Raw genomic sequence first — 20403 nt, 5'->3', positions numbered from 1 at the left:
CAAATTAATGTCTCCAACACCTTCCCCACAACTGAAGTCAAAGTAACAGGTCCATAGTTTCCCAATTCTTCTCTGGATCTTTTCTTGCTACTCTCCAATCCTCCAGTACCTGTCCTGACTCCAGAGAGTGATTGAAAATATCCATTAACATCTCACTTATCTGCTCAGCCACTTCCCTCATTACTCTCAGGTGCATATTATCTGGTCCTGGAGCCTTATCTCCTCTTAGATTTATGAGCTGTTTCTTTACTTCCTCCACTCTAACCTGGATCTTCTGTAAAAGCCCTTCTTCACCTCCTCGATAGATACTCTCAGCTATTGGCAACTCTCCTGATTATTCTTGTGTAAATGTTGAAGCAAAATACCTGTTGAAAAAGCCTGCCATCTCACTTTCATCACAAACCACTCTCCCGGTGCTATTCCTCAATGGACCCACAATGGTCCTAACCTGTTCTTTCCCCCTGATATACTAAAAGAAAGCCTTGCTATTATGTTTAATACTCTTTGCCATGTCCTTCTCATCCTCTCTTTTGGCTTGCCAAGTTATTTTCATAACTTGCCTCTGTTTAATCTTATAGTGATATAAATCTAACTCCAGTCCTGTTATTTTAAACCTAATAAATGCTTTATGGCATTAATAAATGCTTAATAATAAATGCTTAATTCCTTAATGGCGTTCCTTATCTCACTGCTCAACCACCCAGGTCTCTTTCTGTTTCTAGTTTTACACTTCATTGGAATGTACTTACTCTGTACTCCACACATTTGCTCCTTGAATGTTTCACATTTCTCTGATGCTGATTGCCCTAATCAGCTTCTCCCAATCTACATCACCCAAGTCTCTCTCCTCATATCCTCAAAGTTTGCCTTCCTGAAATCCAATAGCCTGACTACGATCCTGAACTCCAACTCTCAACAGAATGTTTGCACACACAATGTTATGGTCACTTTCTCCTAAATGCTCCCCAACCCCCACCTCCTCTACCGTCTTGGGATTGTTACTTCAAAGGAGGTCTAACACTGCACTCCCCCTCGTGAGCTTATCTACAAACTGGGTTAAAAAGCAATCCTGCATTAAATCTCGGAAATCCTCATCTGCTCTACCCTTTCCCTATTCCTGGACCCAATCTATCCCTGGCAAGTTAAAATCCTCCATTATCAATACTCTTCCCTTACCACATGCCCTTTTGAATTCTTCATGTACTCCTCCTTCCTCCTCTTCCTTCACACCCAGAGCCCTATAAAAGCATCCTTCCAGTATCTTACCATATTTAACCTCTGCCATCGAAGTTCGGAGGTTACTGTTTTCACCCCTTTCTGTTTGTTAACAGTATTACGGAAAAACTCCTCGACGGATTTCGACGAAACTTGGTGGGGGGATTAGGTATGGTCCAAGGATCATGCCATTAGATTTTGGACTTGGTCCAAAATCCAATATGGCCGCTATGGCAGACATTTTGAAAAAAATATTTGAATTTTTTTTCATTTCTACATGTTTTAAATGATTTCCAACCCCCCCCCCCCCCCAAAAAAAGAAATTGTTAAAGAAAAAATTTTTGCAACTTTTTTTTTCCCACAAAATTTCGATTTTTTTTTTTGGCATTTCTACATGCTATAAGTGATTTCCAACAAAAAAAAAACATGCCAAAATTATAATTGCGGCTGATTTTGGAACTTCAGGTGGATATACCCACGTAAAATCAATTTCTGTCTCAAGGAATATAGTTATGACGAATGAATTGAGTATGTAAAAGTTAAAAGTAAAAGGGAAAGTTGCAAACTTACTCTGCGAGCACTGTTGACGTCAAATTGAATGAATAGGATATCAGGTTCACTTGAGTGACCAAGCAGTATTGGCGGCGGAGGTTTTGTACTCTACCGAGTGCTCCCTCTCTCGTTACAATCTCTGATCTCTACCCAAACAGAATACTCAACATTTATTCCTTCTTTAATGTCACCCCTTTCTCTTGATACAATGCTGTCCTTTACCCAGATTGCTGCTCCTCCTCCTCCTCCTCCTATCACACCGATACACCTTGTAGCCTTCTAATCCTGTCCTCCAGTGGCTCTCCTCCTTAAACCATGTTTCACTCACTGCAACTATATTGTACATTCTACTTTGGCTTCAAGCTCTTTCATCATATTATTTAAACTTCTGTCATTGGTATCGAATACGTTTAACTTTTTTTTCCTGAAATTCTATTTTCTTGTCTGGTCTTACTAATCACAATTACATCATCTGTTCCTTCCTTTATAGCTTCCCCACCCTCCACTGACCTAAAAAAACAAGCCTGAATTCCTTCCTCAATTCCCACTGCAAACCTTGCTGCCCCTTTCTATTTAACATTCGGCCATCATTCTGGAAACACTCCCTTTGTCCCCTAAATGATTCCCACTGCTTCTTAAATGTAAAACCTTCCTCCCTACACCATTCTTCCAGCCGTTGGTTGACATCTATCGCTCTGCTCACAATTTCCATAGAGTTTACTAATCTTGGGAGAATCCCAGAAAACATTACCTTAGAACCCTCTTTCAGACAATTACCCCATATCCTGTATTTATTTTTCAAAACCTCTGAGTAAACTTTCCCGACATCATTCGCTCCTTGGTGTACCACAAACAACTTCTTCCTGCCATGACCCCATAAAATATCGTTTACCCTTCCTTCAATGTCCCTAACTCCCGCTCCTTCAAAACTACACAGAATTCTGTCTACGATCCTTCCTGCAGAATGAAGAATCTACATATTGTTGCGAATTCGCGCCCGCCGCGTGCGAGCGGCCATGTAACTCGAATCGCGGCACGTCGCCCACCGGACGGACAATTCCGTCGTGACCCTCTCGGACTAACGCCGGGAACTAGTCATGGGTGGGCCTTTCGGCCTCACCACAATCGTGCCAATCGGCCCCCCCGCGTGGGATAGGGTTGTTCGCCAAATTCGACCTACCTAAGTACCCACACGGAGGGTAGACCGGGCGATCGCACCTCGCCGCAGGTCGACTTCGGACACGGGCCACTTTAAGCGACCCGTTCCGTACTATAGGGATAACCGAGCGGTGTTATCGTCAACCTCGACGGTTCCGATTAATTATTGGGCGTATTTAGCCCACTACCAATCCTTTACGTGAAGTAAGATGGAGATTCAATTAAAGAAAAGACGAAGCGAAACGGGAAAAACAGTTCAACATAAGGCACATTTATTCCGCGGCAAACGGAAAGCACACATATACAATTACAACAATTATGCACCAAAAGCAAATGTAACAAAAGGAACACAACAATGCAGATCTACTACCGACTACGCGAGCACACTGCAACACTTACACAGTTTTACTTTACAGATGGCGCCGACAACACATATACTCCAAAGCAAAAGAAAAAGGGCCACCCTCAACGACAAGGGGGCAGACGGGCCTGTGGGCGCGAGACCACGTGGAGCCTACCCGTCTTGTGATGAGCCGCAAATGCCGCGGCGGTGCCCCGACTCCGCGCTCCTCCGCGGGTTTCGTTGGCACTGCTTGGAATGGGGTGGGAACGGGGCCCCCTTTTCGCACTATCTCAGCGCGGGGGGAAACAGGGGGGTTGTTGATGCTCTGGGGAAAGAGGATAGCGGGCTTGCTTGGGTCCCGCGACGAGCGACTCCACTGCGACCTCGACCGCGCTCCCGGCTTCACCTCTCTGCAGCTCCCCGACAGACTCCGAACCCCAACAGACCGACTCTCCTCCAGACCCGTCTTGACTGCTGCTGCCACACTCCGCCGCCGCCACACCTCTCCAACTCGCCCGAGCCCGAAACAGAAAACTGACTGAATTCGCCCCGCGCTCGGCGCTTTATAGTACGGCAGGAGAATCCATATGCAAATTTCCGGATCAGGATGAGCTCGGGGGCGGAGCCACGCTCGCCCATTGGACGGAGGAAAAGTGGGCGTGAACCTCCCCTGATCCTCGAATTTGCATATATCGATTCTCCTTCGACGCGCCTGGAGGCGGGGCCAAATCGCCCCGCGCTTAATGATTGGACGGAACAGAAGTGGGCGTGTATCATTCCTGATCCGACCTTTCCTCGGAAAGGCCGCTTTTTGCACCCGCGGCTCAGCGCGCGTCCCGCACGAGGCCAGGACAGCCTGACGCTCGGTGCCCACAAGCGGTGCGGGAATGGCGGCAGAAGGAGGAGAGGTGAAGGTGGTTGAGGGTTTATTGTGGCGGTGATGGCCATGGCGACGCTTGGAATGGCGGTGATGCGATGTTTACGGGAGCGAGCCGTGGCGGTAAAGGTTGTGGCTGTTGGCGTTGTTGTTGTTGTGAAGCGGAGTTGCGGTTGGTGGTTGTTGTGTGATGGCGGTTGAGACGTGGTTGGTTCAAAATAAAGATAGAACAGAAAAACGGCCATCTTAAAGGGTCGCAGCCCAAATGAATCACATTTATTCCCTCTAAACAACGGGTTTGGGCTAACTACACATGTACTTACAGAGATATCTCACCTACGGGACCTGAATGGTGGTTTGCGAATTTCCTCAACCACAACAATATTTAACATCTTCATCACCCACAAAAATTCATTTTGCTGCACCTACACCACCACCTGCCCGCGCTGTACCGTCACCACTTCGAATATCCTCAGCAACCACACACCACAATTGCAACCAACTATTATCTACAAATGTCTCACATTCTGCTACTTGCGGAAAATTATCAGATCCATTCCTTCAACCTCATAATAACCATCCTCAAGTGGGCTATTTCTGACAACAGTAAATACCCTCGTTATTATTAAATGCTAACATTTTGGAGTATACAACTACTTCCTTCAAAAATAAAGTCCAAATTAAATAAAAGCATAGAACTCCATGAGCCCCACAACGTAGGAAGTCAATGTTCGGAGTTAAACTTACAGATTGGCAGTTTGTGAAACAATGAACATAATAAGTCGGTCACAACATCGAATGTGGAGAAGATTCCAAAACGTACAAGACCATAAAACACAGCTCAAAAGCTACCAGGAGTACGAGTACGAACTCGAGCACCAACACGAACTCGAGCACGAACTCGAGCACGAACCGAGCACGAGCACGAACACGAACTCGAACTCGAGCACGACTCGAGCACGACTCGAGCACGAACTCGAGCACGAGCACAAACACGAATATGAACACGAGCACGAGCACGAACTCTAACTCTAACTCGAACACGAACACTAGCACCAACACGAGCACCAACACGAGCACCAACACGAGCACCAACACGAGCACCAACACGAGCACCAACACGAGCACGAGAATGAACACGAGCACGAACTCGAGCATGAGCACCAACATGAACACGAGCACGAACTCTAACTCGAACACGAACACCAGCACGAGCACGAACTCGAGCACGAACTCGAACACGAGCACGAACTCTAACTCGAACACGAACACCAGCACGAGCACGAACTCGAGCACGAACTCGAGCACGAGCACGAACTCTAACTCGAGCACGAGCACGAACTCTAACTCGAACACGAACACCAGCACGAGCACGAACACGAACACCAGCACGAGCACGAACTCGAACTCCAGCACCAACACGAACTCGAGCACGAACTCGAGCACGAACTCGAACACACCTTGTGCAAAAGCACTTTTGTGTCAAACAAAAGTCGAGAACATTCAATGTGAAACTGAAACCTTCTGAACGTGCGTGGTGGAGCAAAAATTATCACTTTGCGACGTTTATTTAGTACGTACGCAAATATAGGCGGACGTGAATACGTCATCCCACCAGTCCTCGTACCCCCCACCTTCGAACCCTCGGGTGAGAAACTAATAAATGGCTCAATCAAACAACAACATTGTTTCATGGAAAAACCTATGGACACGTGAAAACAATTCACCGCTTCCAGTCCTCGAAACGACCATTAAAATTTCAATGTAACGATTGTCGCCTCAGGTAAGTCCACGTGCTTCACGAATTGAAATGCAATGTAAACTAAAAGTATGAATGTTTGAACAATCGTGAGGAATTGACACCGATACACAAGTTTAAAAACATGAGAAAAGCCAAATTTCATAAACACGACCTCTCACCCCAAAACATGATCCACGTGCGAACGGAGAACACTCGGAAACGTTGTTTTTTTTAAAAAAAAAAAATATATATATATTTCCGCTTCCTTCGTTTCATCTTTACTTGTAAAAACGACACTACCTTAAAATAAATATATATATTTTTAAAAACAATCTCGACGATTTTCCAGGAAACAGGAAATCCTAATAAGGCAGAAAAAATTGAAGAAATCGGAACTGCTGCGAACTCCTCCGCCATGGCTGCTATGAAGCGAACGAATCTGGATATTGTGTACGTGGGTTATTGAGAGTGAACGTGAACCCAAAACACTTTCAGGTTCGATTTATACCCGGTGCTGCGGCGCCCACTGACACATTTCAGGTCGCTCTCCCGTCCCAGGGATGGGGTGGGAATTTTTAGGGTTGTGGGACCATTTTTCGAAGACGGCGCACTGCAACTGGTGGGGGCCATCTTCCTGATGTTATCTGCCATGTCTTTCAATCGATCTAATATCCAAATGTGTCATTCGGCTCGCTTGATTCAGTGCTCAAGCAAGCACTCCAATGGAACGGAGTGCTCGGCACCGCTTAACAACATGGCGGTCTCCATGGAAACGATTGTTCGGACAGAAAGTGTCCTGTTTTAGTCTGGCGTGTATCCCCAGGTTCTTGCTTCTGTTCTTGCTTCCTTGCCACGCAAAGCCTTCCCCCTCCTCCCATCCTGCACCATTACAATGCCTCCTCCCACCCCTATCTCTAACTGCGTGGGCCTCAAATGATTTGATCGACCTGAACCACGCGCTGGCGGCTTTACATCAATAACTCAATTTACCACTGACCCCTGTACTGACTTTACACCTCCCAACCCTCAGGAGTACCGATCTGGCTGCGACTTCCCCTCCATCCCACCTCTTGTACATGTGGGTTGTACTGTCCCCCGAACAGTGTTGACTCCATCTCTCTCTATCTCAACATGGACAACCTTTGAATCACTCATCCCAACTCTCTCTTCCTCATAGGTGGAGATTTCAATTGTTACCATGCAACTCGGCTGGGTGTTTGTACCCATTTCACCAGCCACGGCACTCTTGAGCGGAGGATTTATGTGACTCCACGGGACTGACTCGATCTGTGAACTTACCAACCGGGATTTCTCCCAATGGCAAATTCTCCCTTTTGCGCCAGAAAACAACATTTGTCCAACCTCAAGATCGAACTTTCAAACTTGTCGTCCTCCTCTAAACCTGGTGGCACCTTGTTACCTCCGCCACCGAAGGTGGACGGAGGTTATGTTTTCACCCGTCCGTCTGTTTGTTTGTGTGCAGGATATCTCAAGTTGTGGACGAATCCGGATGAATTTTTGTGGACAGGATGCGTGTGACAAGAACGAACTGATTCGATTTTGGTGAAGATCCAGATTCGGCTACTAGAATTTTTTTAAGTGATTCTTTGCCATTCTTTGCCACTCACCACAAATGGCACCACAGCTGAAAGCCTCAATTCTGTGTTTGCTTCCAAATCTTGTGTCCCCAAGCACTCACTCCAGGTACCCATCCCTCCCCGTCATACCCAACTGCTCTTGGACTCTTTCAACCCTCGACTTGGAGAGGAAGGTGGAATACGTTCTTTCAACCCGAGACTCCGACTCTGCGACTGGACCGGACGGTATCAGCTCACATGTCCTAAAAACCTGCTCTGCCCATTTCACCCTATGATTTGCCCAAGCTCATCTTCCATCTACTTGGAAATCCGCCAACATCACTGCACTGCATAAAAAGGTGCAAAACATGATCCTCTTAACTGCAGACCCATCAGCTTACATCCAATCATCAGCAAGGTCACAGTATCCATCATCACGGTTGATTTCAAATCCTTCTTTTTCTCCAACAACCTCATCTCAGATCACCAGTTTGGTTTCAGATCAGATTACTTCTGCTTACCCGGATCACTTCTTCGACTCACCCAACAATGGATGGAAGCCCTCAATGTCAGACATGAGATCAGGGCCGTCGCTGTGGACATATCTCATGCTTTTGATACAGTATAGCATCCTGCCTTACTCTCCACACTCTCTGCCTATGGCATGCAAGGTCAACTCCACACATGGCTGACTGACTTCCTCTACTCTTGTCGCCATGTGGCACTCAACGGAATCCTTTGATCTCCTCTCCCTGTCAAGGCTGCAGTGCCCCAAAGAAGTCTTCTGGGCCCAATCCAATTCCTGATCTTAAACAATCTCACTGAATCTCTGAAAAATCCTCTTTATCTATTTGTTGATGACTTCACCCTCTGCCGTGACATCCTCATCCTTCAGACAGTCAGGCTCCAGCCCGCTTCAGAACTTGAAATAAAAAAAATCACAAGCTGGTCAAACACTTGGAATATTTCTTTCTATCCTGTCAAATCTCACAGTCCCACCATCTCTTTCAGAAAGGATCATCTGGCAAACCCACCCATCTATTTTCTGAACAATCCTCTTGAGGAAGTTCAGTCATTCATACTCCTGGGTCTTACGATCAGCCATGATCTTTCTTGGACAAACCACATTTGTAAGTTGGCCTCCAAAGCCAGTCACTGACTGAGCATCCTCCATCGTACAAAGTCCTTGCTTGGCACACCTGTACTCCGATCCACCTATAAGGCCTTCATCCGCAGCTTGATGGAGTAATGCTCTCCCCTCCAGACCTGGCTTCCCTGCCTCACACCTTGCTCAGCTTGATGCTGTGGAAACCAAGGCCTTTAAGACTCTCCCACAATGAAGCTGAGCCACAGGCTTCTCACTTCACCATTGCAGACAGGTCGATGGTTTGTCTGTCTTCTACCGTCCTCTTTCTGGTCTTGCAGCCTCTGCTCTTTCCGTGCCCCCCCCCCCACCCTCCAAGTTCCTGCAGGACTCGCACAATCCACCATTAACCCCCTTCTGGTGAAACTACCAAAATCCAAATCACTGCTCACCTCCACTCATTTGCTCCTCTCTTTTCCTGCCAGTGGAACCAACTTCCACATCCTCTTCAATCTCACTCTTTCCTCCAGGTCTTCAAGACAGCTGTTCTCCACAATTTGAGATCATGGCCAATCCAAAAGCATGATCTTTTCTACCCTCGTTAACCCCAGCCAAATACCTCCTCCTTGCACATTTCCAGTTTTTCCCTCCTTGGAGTTTCCTTCTGTATCCATCTTGTCCATGCAGCCTCTCCTTCATTCTTCAAGATCTACAATCATGCAAAACCCCTCTCGAAAATGCACTGGAAGGTCCATTGATAATCTTGGCAGGGGGCTCCTCCTTCTCCTCACAGATAATAGTGGACAAAAAAAATGGAACACCAATGCAAAAATCACTTAGAGCGTTTGTTGACCACATGTGGCCAGTACGGCCTATAAGCACCGTGGCATAGTCCACCAGCATCTGGAATTCTGCAGGAGGGATACAGCACCATTCGTCCACATGAAAGTCAATCAACTGGGTAATGGGTAATGATGGAGGTGGAAAATGCCATCTCAGGCGTTGTTCCAGAATATCCCATAAATGCTCAATTGGGTTCAGATCTGGTGACTGAGAAGGCCGTGACATTTGGATAACGTCAGTGTCGTGCTCGTCAAACGATTGCGTGACCACATGTGCTCTGTGGTTAGGGACATTGTCATCCAGGAAGACTCCCCTCCCCGCAGGAAGGAAACTTGCACAAAGGTCAGGAGGGCAACTCACCTGCATTGGCCGCGTGTTGTTCTGCGGCGCAACAGACAGTGGCTGCCTCGCTGAAACTGTGAAATTATATTTTACACGATGCTTCCCATTTTTGTGAGTTCTTCCATTATATAACCCATCACTTTGGCATGGATAAACACAAATAAAAACTAGAAGGGCACTCGGTAGAGCGCATACCTCTGCCATGTAATGTCTGATCTCCGAGAACATATCGGGCCCAATATATTTTTGTATATGCTATATCGGGCCCAATGTCATGCTACATATCGTTTTGGCCCCATCTCTCAATGGTGAAGATTCACTTTCAAAATTAAATAATCCTCATCTCCAGATCTGGAATTGGATATTCACCAAAATCAAATCACTTCGTCATGGTCACACACCGAACCTGTCCACCAAGTTTCATTTGAATCCGTCCATAACCTTTTGGGATAACGTGCTATATACGAGTTGAGCGAGATGTTTCAATGGTGAAAAATCACTTAGAAAAAATTATCCGATCAAGATCGGGTTTTTCACCAAAATTGAATCAATTCTTCTTTGTCACAAACCCATGCAAACCAAGTTTTGTCCGAATACATCCACAACTTTTTGAGTTATCGTGCTATACGAGGTCCGTCGAAAAAAGTAACGGGACTGACTTCACATAACAGAAATTCTATTCCAAAAAATATATTGAAATCACAACTTGTCCCCTACAAAATAGTTTCCCTCCAGTCTCGTCTTCCACGCTTCGATGCACCCCGGAAGGCTTCTTCTGGAATCCTCCGGAACTCCGTCGTCACGGGCTTTTTGATGACCTCCACATCAGGAAATCGGGTCCCCTTGAGCTTGGGGAATAGGAAAATCACAAGGAGCCAAGTCTGGTGAATACAGGGGTTGCTCCTCTCCACCAGAAACTGTCGGATGCTCAGGGCACTGTGAGCATGGGCGTGATCATGGTGGAGCACCCAGGCGTTGTTCTCCCACAGAGAATCCTCGTCCCGGACTGATCTCATGAGGCGCCGGGGGATCTCCTTGTACACGTATTGATTCACTGTTGGACCCTGTGGTAGAAACTCGAAGTGGACGATGCCCTTGATGTCAAAAAACATGAGCATCACCTTGACCTTCGACTTCGACATCCTTGCTTTCTTTGGTCTTGGTGATGCCGGACTTTTCCCACTGACGACTCTGCCATTTGGTCTCAGGATCGTATTTGAATATCCACGATTCATCGCCAGTAATGACTCTCCCGAGCAGGTCTGGATCGTCCTCGAGGCGCTCGATAATGTCTTGACAGACAGTGACTCTTTGCTGTTTCTGGTCCTCGGACAACAGCTTGGGGACCATCTTTGCGCACACTTGGCACATTGAGATTTTCAGTGATGATGCTCCAGACAGTGTCCTTGTTGATGGAAAGTTCCTCACTAATCATCCGCACCCTGAGTTGACGATCTGCGCTCACCATCTGCTTCACACGCTCTATGTTGTCCACTGTTCTGCTTGTTGAAGGTCTTGCAGACCGTGGATCGTCTTCAACCTCCTCCCGTCCCTCTTTGAATCTCTTGTGCCGTTCAAATGCACGTGTACGTGACCGTTTCTTCCCCCATAGACTTGCTGTAGCATTGCGAAGGATTCCGAAGGTGTTTTGCCAAACTTGACAAGAAACTTCAGATTGGCTCTCTGCTCACGACTCGTAGCGCGACGACTCAGATGAGTCAACGTGTAAAGCACGACCTGTAAAAAAATAAAATCACACAATGGGCAGTCAACCATCACCAATCATATATATTGCTGGAATGTTGTGAAAGACTGTGACGCAACCCATTCATTCAAGTTGTGTAAGTGGAGCACACAGCAGGCTCAGTCCCATTACTTTTTAGACGGACCTCGTATATCATTCATGGCCCTATCTCTCAATGGAAAAGAATCACTTTTTAAAATTCTAGTAGTCGGAGGTAATTAAACGTTTTGTTTTTAAAAGTTTCTTCAACAGTATTGTGGATTGCTTGGTGAAGCCACTTGGCACACATTATTAAAGCTTCAATCAATGGTGATAATGCGGTTCGATACCGGAGATAGGAAGGCAAAATAAATTATCTGATCATTGATCACAACAAATAAAAAGTTTTCAATTGTGATGGAGTAATGAATTGCCACATCATGGCAGGAAAGCTGAGAGGCATACGTGCTCACTCTCGGCTATCTCGCCTGGGTTTGAATCCCGACCCAGCTGTAAACTGTCATCCCGGTGTTTCACAGGCAGGGCGATTCATCAATGTGTGTGCCGTCTCTCAGATGGACGTTAAACTGAGCGTCATATCTGCTGGAATCACTCTCCCCCTCCATCTCTTTCTGAACCCACCTCTCTCCATGACTTCTCTCGCCCGAACCCCTCCCCCTCTGTCGAGGGGACTGTAGCATGTACGAATCAGATTCGGAGTGAGCTGACCGCTGGGGTGCAAAGGTCGCTGCATGTACAAGCAAACCTTTGCCAGGTAGATAGCATGGGATTTAAATGCTCCTACCCTAAGTCTCTAAAGCATTCACCTGTGCATGCGTGTTATTCATTATCTCCATATGTGGGTTTTAGAAGGCAGAAAGAGCCTAACCAGGTCTCAAAGTATCCACCTCCGTTTCGGTGAGGGGGAATCATGGACCAAGGTGTGAAATTTTCTTCCCAAAGTTTTGTTCCGTGGGCTCTTTTCAGGATCATCACTGAGCCCCAGACAGCTTCCAACTGTAATTCGTTTGTAGTAATATTCCCTGGGCTGTTTTTTTTAAGATCTATGTAAGGTTCTTCATCATTCACATTGCTTCAATGATCACTGGTACAATTTCAGATTTCTCCACTTCCAGGACCTTTTCATTTGTGTTTGGAATCTTGGTATTTGGTCATTTTCTTGATTTCTGCAATATTTAGGCCAAAAATCGCTGGGTACTGAAACGTGTGTGTGTGTGTGTGTGTTAGTCATCAAACAAAACATCATTCTCTTTGCTAATCTCTCCCTACTCCTCACATTTTCTCTTCCACCCCACTCTCTCTCTCTCTCTCCCTTTGTCCCCTCATTGCTCCCCCACCTAATAAAATGCAGCACTCTCCTCACACACCTGTCTCTTACAACCCCTTCCTTGCACCCATTCCTCTCACAGTGCATCACCCCTCCCCATCTACCCCCCCCCCCTTTCCAAGCTTCCCCTCTCTCCTCCCTCCATCCTTAATATCCCCATCAATGAAGCAACAGGTTGTATTTGCTAGTCAATAATAATACGAAATGTCAGTACGTCTCCAAAACCTTGAAATCTAGCAGCCTGAAAGTTTGCATACATACTAAGAAAACTCCAAGGTAGTACACAAGTGAAAATTAGTTGTTTGGGTTAATTAAAACACCCCTTTGGAGATAATCAACAGCCTTATTTGATTGTATCATTTATCAGGCACATCTTCAGCCATCTCACTCTCCCAATATGGGGTCTTAAGTCTCTATTTTGTTCAGCTTGCTCAACAATGCCTCAAGATGGAACAGGCCGCAACGGTTTATTTATAATAAAGCGCTCAAAATGTCCCGTCGCCCTCTCTGTCCCCTTTTTCGCTCTTCTTGCAGTGATGCACATTTTGAAATCAGCAATGACAGAGAGAGAGACACATTTTATGAAGCAGAGGGAGCAATGAAGCGACAGAGAGCCAGGGAGGGGGTGGGGAGAGAAAGGTAAGGGGAGGAGGGTGGGGTTAGCAGAGAATGAGTATGTAATGCTTAATGACACACACACACACGTGTTAGTACCCAGCAATTTTGGCTAAAAAGCAATGAGAAAAACAGCATGGACAAAATAATTCAAAATCTGACAATGTTAAGAAAGCAGCAACATTTAGTTTTTTTGCAGGTATGTGCCATTACCAATCAGCTTGCTATCCTCACAAAGCCAGCCATTCCTTATCAATCATTTAATTGACATGCTTGCTCAAGTGCTTAAGTCACTTGCAGAGTGCCCTTCAGTCAATAGAAGTACAGTTCATGTCCCCATCAGGATGTACAGTCGGCAGTTGCTACAAGGTAGAGGTACATATGGGTAGATTTGGATCTGTAAAGGGACTCTCTGTGGGAGTGCATGCATGCCTGCATGGCTGGTCACAGGTGCCGTGATGGCAAAGTTTCATTCTGAATCTTATGATGATGATGATGATTTTAACTTTTAACCTCAACAGCCTTTGAGCGATCACGTTTTCTGTTGTCTTAGTGACCTTAGTGACCGTTTCGAAAGCAATTGGATATTTTAAATGAACAAAAGGTGATGTGTTTTTCAAAGGTTATATCGTTTTTCTTTGCAAGTTTCAAAGAAAAGTTCAATTGACAACACCCAATTTGCAAGCCGTTTGCCGTAGTAACGAGTTTTCTAAATTAGTCAAATTGTTTTGCCCCCGTTACACGCAGCTATTTATAAACATGAATGTTTATGCGAATCTCCTTGAAACGTTAATTTGTGTCAATCGGATAAGCGGTTGCAGAGAACAGAGAAAATTAGTATGTACGTCCAGAAAACCCAAAAACATGACGACTTAGATGGATTAAAGGCTCTCTCACACCTTTTTATATACCAAGCCCCCAAAAGATGGGAATTATTGGAGTTGTTAAAATAGTAGTAACCTTGTAAAGATCAACTTGAGGAAAAAGAAAAGAAAAGAAAAATAAATAAATAAATAAAACAAACACATACACTTGTCTATTTCCCTGGCACACACCAGAGCCATTTTTATTTCACATCAAAAAAGGTCAAGTGAAACGCAAAATCGATTACAAAAACAATACGAGGGAGAGGAGAGTGGGGGAGGTGGGAAATAAGAAGAAAAATCAACATGTACATTTGAACAGATAGAAGGCAAATGATGCTTTCAGCCAAGGACTGCAAAACATAATACCTGGATTCTTAAGCCCATTTGCTAAGTTCAACAAATTTCCATGAACCCAATGCGTCGGACTGGAGTTTCATAATCTACATGGCATTATAAAATAGCGTACAAAATACACCAAGCAGCAGCCAAGTCACATCTGTTTTGCTCCTCTGAATGCAGTGTCCCCAAAAGGGCAAATAAAAGATTTCAGCGGCTTTGCTAAAGAACCTCCAAGTAAAATGGCATTAAAGCAGGGCCAAGTCAGACAAAAACGAACAAGAACAAAAACAAAAACAAAAACAAAAACAAACAAACCAAAAAAAAAAACCCAAGGAACAAAGTAGCTTCACAGGAACAATAAAAAAAAAAAAACCTGCATTATGAGTGACATGATACCAAGTTTTATTTATGATGAAGAGTCATAACCATATAGGACAAAAGTAGAGTAATTGAAGATGAAGAAAACAAAATAATTGAAGGGGAAATACTCCAGTGATCCAAAAACTCAAAACAAAGTGGCTTAATTTCCAAAAAAACAACAAAAAAAAAAAACAGAGTAGCAACTCACTCCTTTAGCAGCCTCATCTTGATTGGAAGGGAGGGTGGTGACAGAAGAGCAGTTATGATGGTGGCAAAGGGCATCAAAAGGAACAAATGAGCAAACAAAGGAGTAAAATTCATTTAATTTGGCAGCTGTGCAGACAAATTACATGCCTTCATTTTTGGTTCTGCTTTACCGATCAGGAAAAGGTGGAAAGTACTGAGCGTTTGGTCCCCCCCCCCCCAATCCCTGTAAAGGTGCCCACAGATCGGCAATCAGAAGTCTGCTTGAAGCAACAACCTATCCCTACCCTTTTTTCGCTCTTCCTGCAGTGATGAACATTTTGAAATCAGCCAATCTTACAAATCCTCTTTGTCGTGCTGCTTCTTTTTCTTCTTCTTCGATTCGTCGACCACGACTGGCTGAACTGTTGCCTCTCTTTTCAAGTATGAAATGAAATCTTCAATTTCTCGCCCACCCTGCCACACGTAATTTTTGGGTGGAGGATAGAGGAAGAAGTCAAAAAAGTAATACCACACAATAATTTAAAAGCATTTCAAAAGTTAAATCGGTACATCAAAGCAAAAACATTATACAGTAAACTATATCCTCTTATGTTCTTCTATTCCATTCCATTTGCAGCATCATAAAAGCTCACCTCGTATTTCTTTGGGGAATCCTTGCTACCCATTGGGGAAAAATAAATTGTAGGAAATCTGCAACAATATCAGAAATAAAAATAAATACAACATCAAACACCTACAGTGGACAAGGAAGTAAAACAATGACAGGGTCAGGAGCTGACATCCCTCACATACCCTTTAACATCATATTGAGCTGGCACGTCGTTGGAAGTTGCATCCATCTTTGCAATGATGATATTTTGGTCATTTGCCAACTGCAGTGACATTGAAAGGAAATATAAAGTCAGAGATTGTCCAGAAACAGAAAAAAAAAACAAACAAAATCTTGAGAGAAAACACCGATTTTATGCTTTATACCAATCAAAAGTACCTTCTCTCCAAGTTCGGTGTATTTTGGCTCCAAGCTTTTGCAGTGTCCACACCAAGGTGCATAGAACTCTATAAGAACATCTTTGCTTTCATCGTTCACGATCTCATCAAATGATTCAGCCACCACAGTCTAGAGAAGGTCAGCAAAGCGAGCAGTCATTAATTAATAATTTGATTTATATTTTTTAAAGGAGTGTTTTCACAAGTCTGCATCTGCATCAGGTGAGAATATCAATTTCTGAAGCTGTTTCTCAGATGTGGGAGAACAAGATTAAAAAAAAAAAAAGCCTTAAAAGAACCAAACCTACTTTAACTGGCCCATCATTACTCTCAGGAACAGCCTCAGATTTCAGGTATGGTTTGAGCTCTCCATCAAAATAACTCTGCAAGAACCTTTCCAAAGACTTGCCGTCACGCCTGGAAAGAGATAATGGATGGGGAAGGAAAGAAATAAAAATGAGGCCCCGACTCATGAATGAGCTCCACAGAATATCAAAAAAAAAAACATTGAAAAACGTTTCTCCGGAAAAATGCAATTGCAGAGAAGTCGCAGAGAAGAGAAGACTTGAGACTCAAGAGAAGGTGGTAGGAATTTATAACTTTTTCAAGGTGTCTGTGATAACTCGCCGACTCTTCGTGAAATACATCATGGGATCTTCAACGCCCCCCTAATGACTAGTGCCAGCAGTCAAGTTATCCAGCTTAACATGGATCAGATGGACTGCGCAAATATTGATGCCTCACCCTGCATTCAAAACACCAAGGTGACAATTTATATCTGGACGAGTCGATCCGAAGCTCGACAGTTCAAGGGTTAGCGCACATACGTCTCAGCCATCCTGCGAGCCCTGAATCAAGGTGAAGAGGAGATTAAATAAAAGACCTAAAACAGTGTGCCCTTTGCCTGTTCAGAAACATTGCGATGGAAATTATGATAGTGGATTGGTTAATCAGCAATAAGCAAATTGGTTTCCATTTTTCGCTCAGATGTCAAAAACAAAACAAGCGCAGCAGTAGGACATTAAAAACCGATGACGAGTGTGTTCTGTTTGTTCCACCATGAATAACAAAAGTTCAATAAGGTTATGAAAAAGTCTGAGACACTCAAGCAATTGAGAGAGATGTGCAGTTTGGGATTTGGTCGCATGTCACCTGTGTCAAAGCAATGAAGCATCACACATTGGAAAAAGGGACTGGAGGACGTGGAGTACCGAATACAATGTTTTCATCAATACCAGCTGGCAGCTGATGTATACTCATTAAGGTGAACACCTCACACATTAGGCCTCATATTATTAATTTTGCCTTCCATAACTTTTTGGTTGGAAATGCCTTTCTTCTTAAAAATCTACAATTCCAACAGCCCCATATATTGTGTGTGTGTACACACACACACACACACACACACACACACACACACACACACACACACACACACACACACACACACACACACACACACACACACACACACACACACACACACACAGTGTTCAAAAAGTATCCAACCTTAATTTTTCGTGCATAAACAAATGAAGCTAGAGATGCGTGGTTTGGTGCACATATGAAGGCGATCCTAATCAGTATGCGTGAATATTTTCCCGCCTGCAGAAGCTGTCAGTCGCCGACAAAGGCCGCCGATGAGTGAGGAAGTGTAATTGAGCGCAGTCAGATTTTCATTTTTGACAAAATGGCGGAAAAACTTGAACAACGCTACTGCATCAAATTTTGTGTAAAGCTTGGCGATTCCCAAGTGGAAACAATCCGCAAGATTCAACAGGCCTTCGGGAACGAAGCATTGGACACCACACAGATAAAAGAGTGGCACAACCGCTTCAAAGATGGTCGCACATCAGTGGAAAGTGAAGCACGTTCTGGTAGGCCCTCAACATCCCGAAATGAGATCGCCATTGACCAAGTGAGGACACTGCTGATGCAGGATCGTCGAATCACGATCAGAGAACTTGCAGACGAGGCAGGCATCAGCATTGGATCCGTTCATTCCATTGTGACTGAGGATTTGGGCTTAAGGGGAATCTCAGTGAAGTTCGTGCCAAAGCTGCTAACGATCGAGCAGAAGCAACTCAATTTGGAGATCGCACAGGACATGCTGGAGACTGTGAACAGTGATCCCAACTTCAACACAGTCATCACTGGCGATGAGACCTGGGTTTATGGGTACGACCCAGAAACCAAGTTCCAGTCATCACAATGGAAGCATCCAACATCCCCGAGGCCAGAAAAAGCAAGGAAGGTCCGCAGCAATGTCAAAGTCATGCTGACAGTCTTCTTTGACTCCAGTGGCGTGGTTCATCACGAGTACGCACCACACGACACAACCATCACCAAAGAGTACTACCAAGAGGTACTGCGTCGCCTTCGTGATGCTGTGCGACGCAAACAGCCGGACCTGTGGGCAGCGGTCAATTGGCAGCTCCATCACGATAACGCACCAGCCCATTCTTCACATTTGATAGAGTTTCCTGGCCAAACACAACACACCTGTGCTGCGTCAGGCTCCCTACTCTCCCAACATGGCTCTGTGTGACTTCTGGCTTTTCCCCAAGCTGAAAATGCCCCTGAAAGGGACCAGATTTCAGTCCAGAGAAGACATCATGCGGAATGCAACGGACCAGCTGCGCGCCATCCCAAAAGAGGCGTTCCAGCGCTGCTTCCGACAGTGGCAGAACCGTGGGGAGAAGTGTGTGGCAGCCCAAGGGGACTACTTTGAAGGAGATTAGTGTAAGTTTGTTGTATCTGGATACGAGTTTTTTTATGAACAAAGGTCGGATACTTTTTGAACACACCATATATATATATATATATATATATATATATATATATATATATATATATATATATATATATATATATATATATATATATATATATATGTAAGCTCACCTTTTACGAGTGTCCTGTTTGTGCATTTTTGGTATAGTGCGTGCCTGTCATTTACACCACTTTTTAATTTACGTTCACGAGCGTTTCAAATTACGCGATTTGAGTGTGCGAGTAATGCTACGTTGAAATTTTCACACTGAACAGCATAAAAACTTGTTCGTTATAACAGCTGATGTCGGCGAGATAGATTGCCTCCCTCACCCTCCCCTCCCTCAGTTAGTTCGTTTCCAGAAACCCTCAGTCTTCATGCGTTTGGTGAAGCATTTACTATTTTGCACATGAATTGTGCCTCTGTAACAAGTGTAGCCTTTGCAACTATGAATGGAAAGTGTCCGTGTTGTAGCGAGGTTGGTAGTGTGAGCAAAAGACAGAGGAAAGCAATCACCATTGAAGTAAAAATGGATGTTTTTAGATGGTATGAAATAGGTGATCGTACAGCTGATGTGAAGGTGAAGTGAGGCCATTTAACGCTATTTCTTGGTGGTTTTCGAACTTCCAGAAGTGTTACAACTATCACAACATCAAAATGACCGGAGAGGCTGCTGCTGCCGACACCGATGCCACCAAGAAGTTTCCTGAGTTTCTCGATGCCATTATCAAGTAAGGCAGATCTTCTCCAAAACAAATATTTTCAACATTGATGAAACTGGTCTGTTTTGGAAGAGGAGGCCACGTAGGATGTACATTCCTCATGACGAGAAGAGCGCACCTGGGTATAAAGCAGTGAAAGATCACTTCACACTGCTTTTGGGAGGTAACGCTGAAGGCGATTGTAAATTGAAACCGTTAATGGTTTACCATTTAGAAAATCCCTTGACTCTGAAGGGATATGTTTAAAAATGTTTGCCTGTCTCTTGGTATTCAAATGTCAAGGGCTGGATAAGAGGCAAAATATTTTGTGAATACTTTAGCTCCCAGCTTGCAACCGAGTTGAAGGAATATTGTGAGAAGGAGAATTGGAGTTTTAAAAATCTCATCCTCCTCGATAATGCCCCAGGTCATCCAACAACCATCCAGGACCTGAACAAAAACATTAAGGTTGTGTTTCTTCCGAATGACCATGACATCTCTAATTCAACCCATGGACCAGGGAATGATTGCTACAGTTAAGGTGTATTATCTCTGAATAACATTTGCAAACCTGTTAAATCAACTGATAATCAGATGACTGTAAAGGAATCTGAGAAGGCCTTTACGATAAGGGATGCTCTATGTAATGCTGTCATGGAAGGAAGTCACCCGTTCCTGCATGAATAGAGTATGGGGGAAACTTTGCCCTCTATTTGTTCAGGCTTCAAGGGTTTCAGCGTCAATAATGATTT

General features: G+C 44.6%; 2 protein-coding genes across 2 annotated transcripts in view; both read right to left on the bottom strand.

Moving 5' to 3' along the window:
* The window catches only part of LOC147029972 (46 kDa FK506-binding nuclear protein-like), a 37832-nt gene extending 31634 nt beyond the window's left edge, over positions 1 to 6198 (bottom strand). The window contains exon 1 of the mRNA XM_085873536.1: positions 6066 to 6198. Within this exon, the coding sequence (XP_085729662.1) occupies positions 6066 to 6075 (10 nt within the window). The 5' untranslated portion in view covers positions 6076 to 6198. The remainder of the gene's footprint in view (positions 1 to 6065) is intronic.
* An 8252-nt stretch (positions 6199 to 14450) lies between these two features.
* Positions 14451 to 20403, bottom strand: part of PDIA3 (protein disulfide isomerase family A member 3) — a 39745-nt gene continuing 33792 nt past the window's right edge. The window contains exons 9-13 of the mRNA XM_085873534.1: positions 16486 to 16594; positions 16179 to 16307; positions 15983 to 16062; positions 15823 to 15880; positions 14451 to 15643 (exon numbers count right to left, since the gene is read on the bottom strand). Of these exons, the coding sequence (XP_085729660.1) occupies positions 15524 to 15643; positions 15823 to 15880; positions 15983 to 16062; positions 16179 to 16307; positions 16486 to 16594 (496 nt within the window). The 3' untranslated portion in view covers positions 14451 to 15523. The remainder of the gene's footprint in view (positions 15644 to 15822; positions 15881 to 15982; positions 16063 to 16178; positions 16308 to 16485; positions 16595 to 20403) is intronic.

The sequence above is a fragment of the Eptatretus burgeri genome, chromosome 3 (genome assembly GCF_056783735.1).
Source record: "Eptatretus burgeri isolate ZD-2024b chromosome 3, Ebu_testis_v1, whole genome shotgun sequence".
Lineage (NCBI taxonomy): Eukaryota > Metazoa > Chordata > Myxini > Myxiniformes > Myxinidae > Eptatretus > Eptatretus burgeri.
Note: the sequence above shows the minus strand (reverse complement) of the source record. Positions and strands in the feature narration are given on the sequence as shown.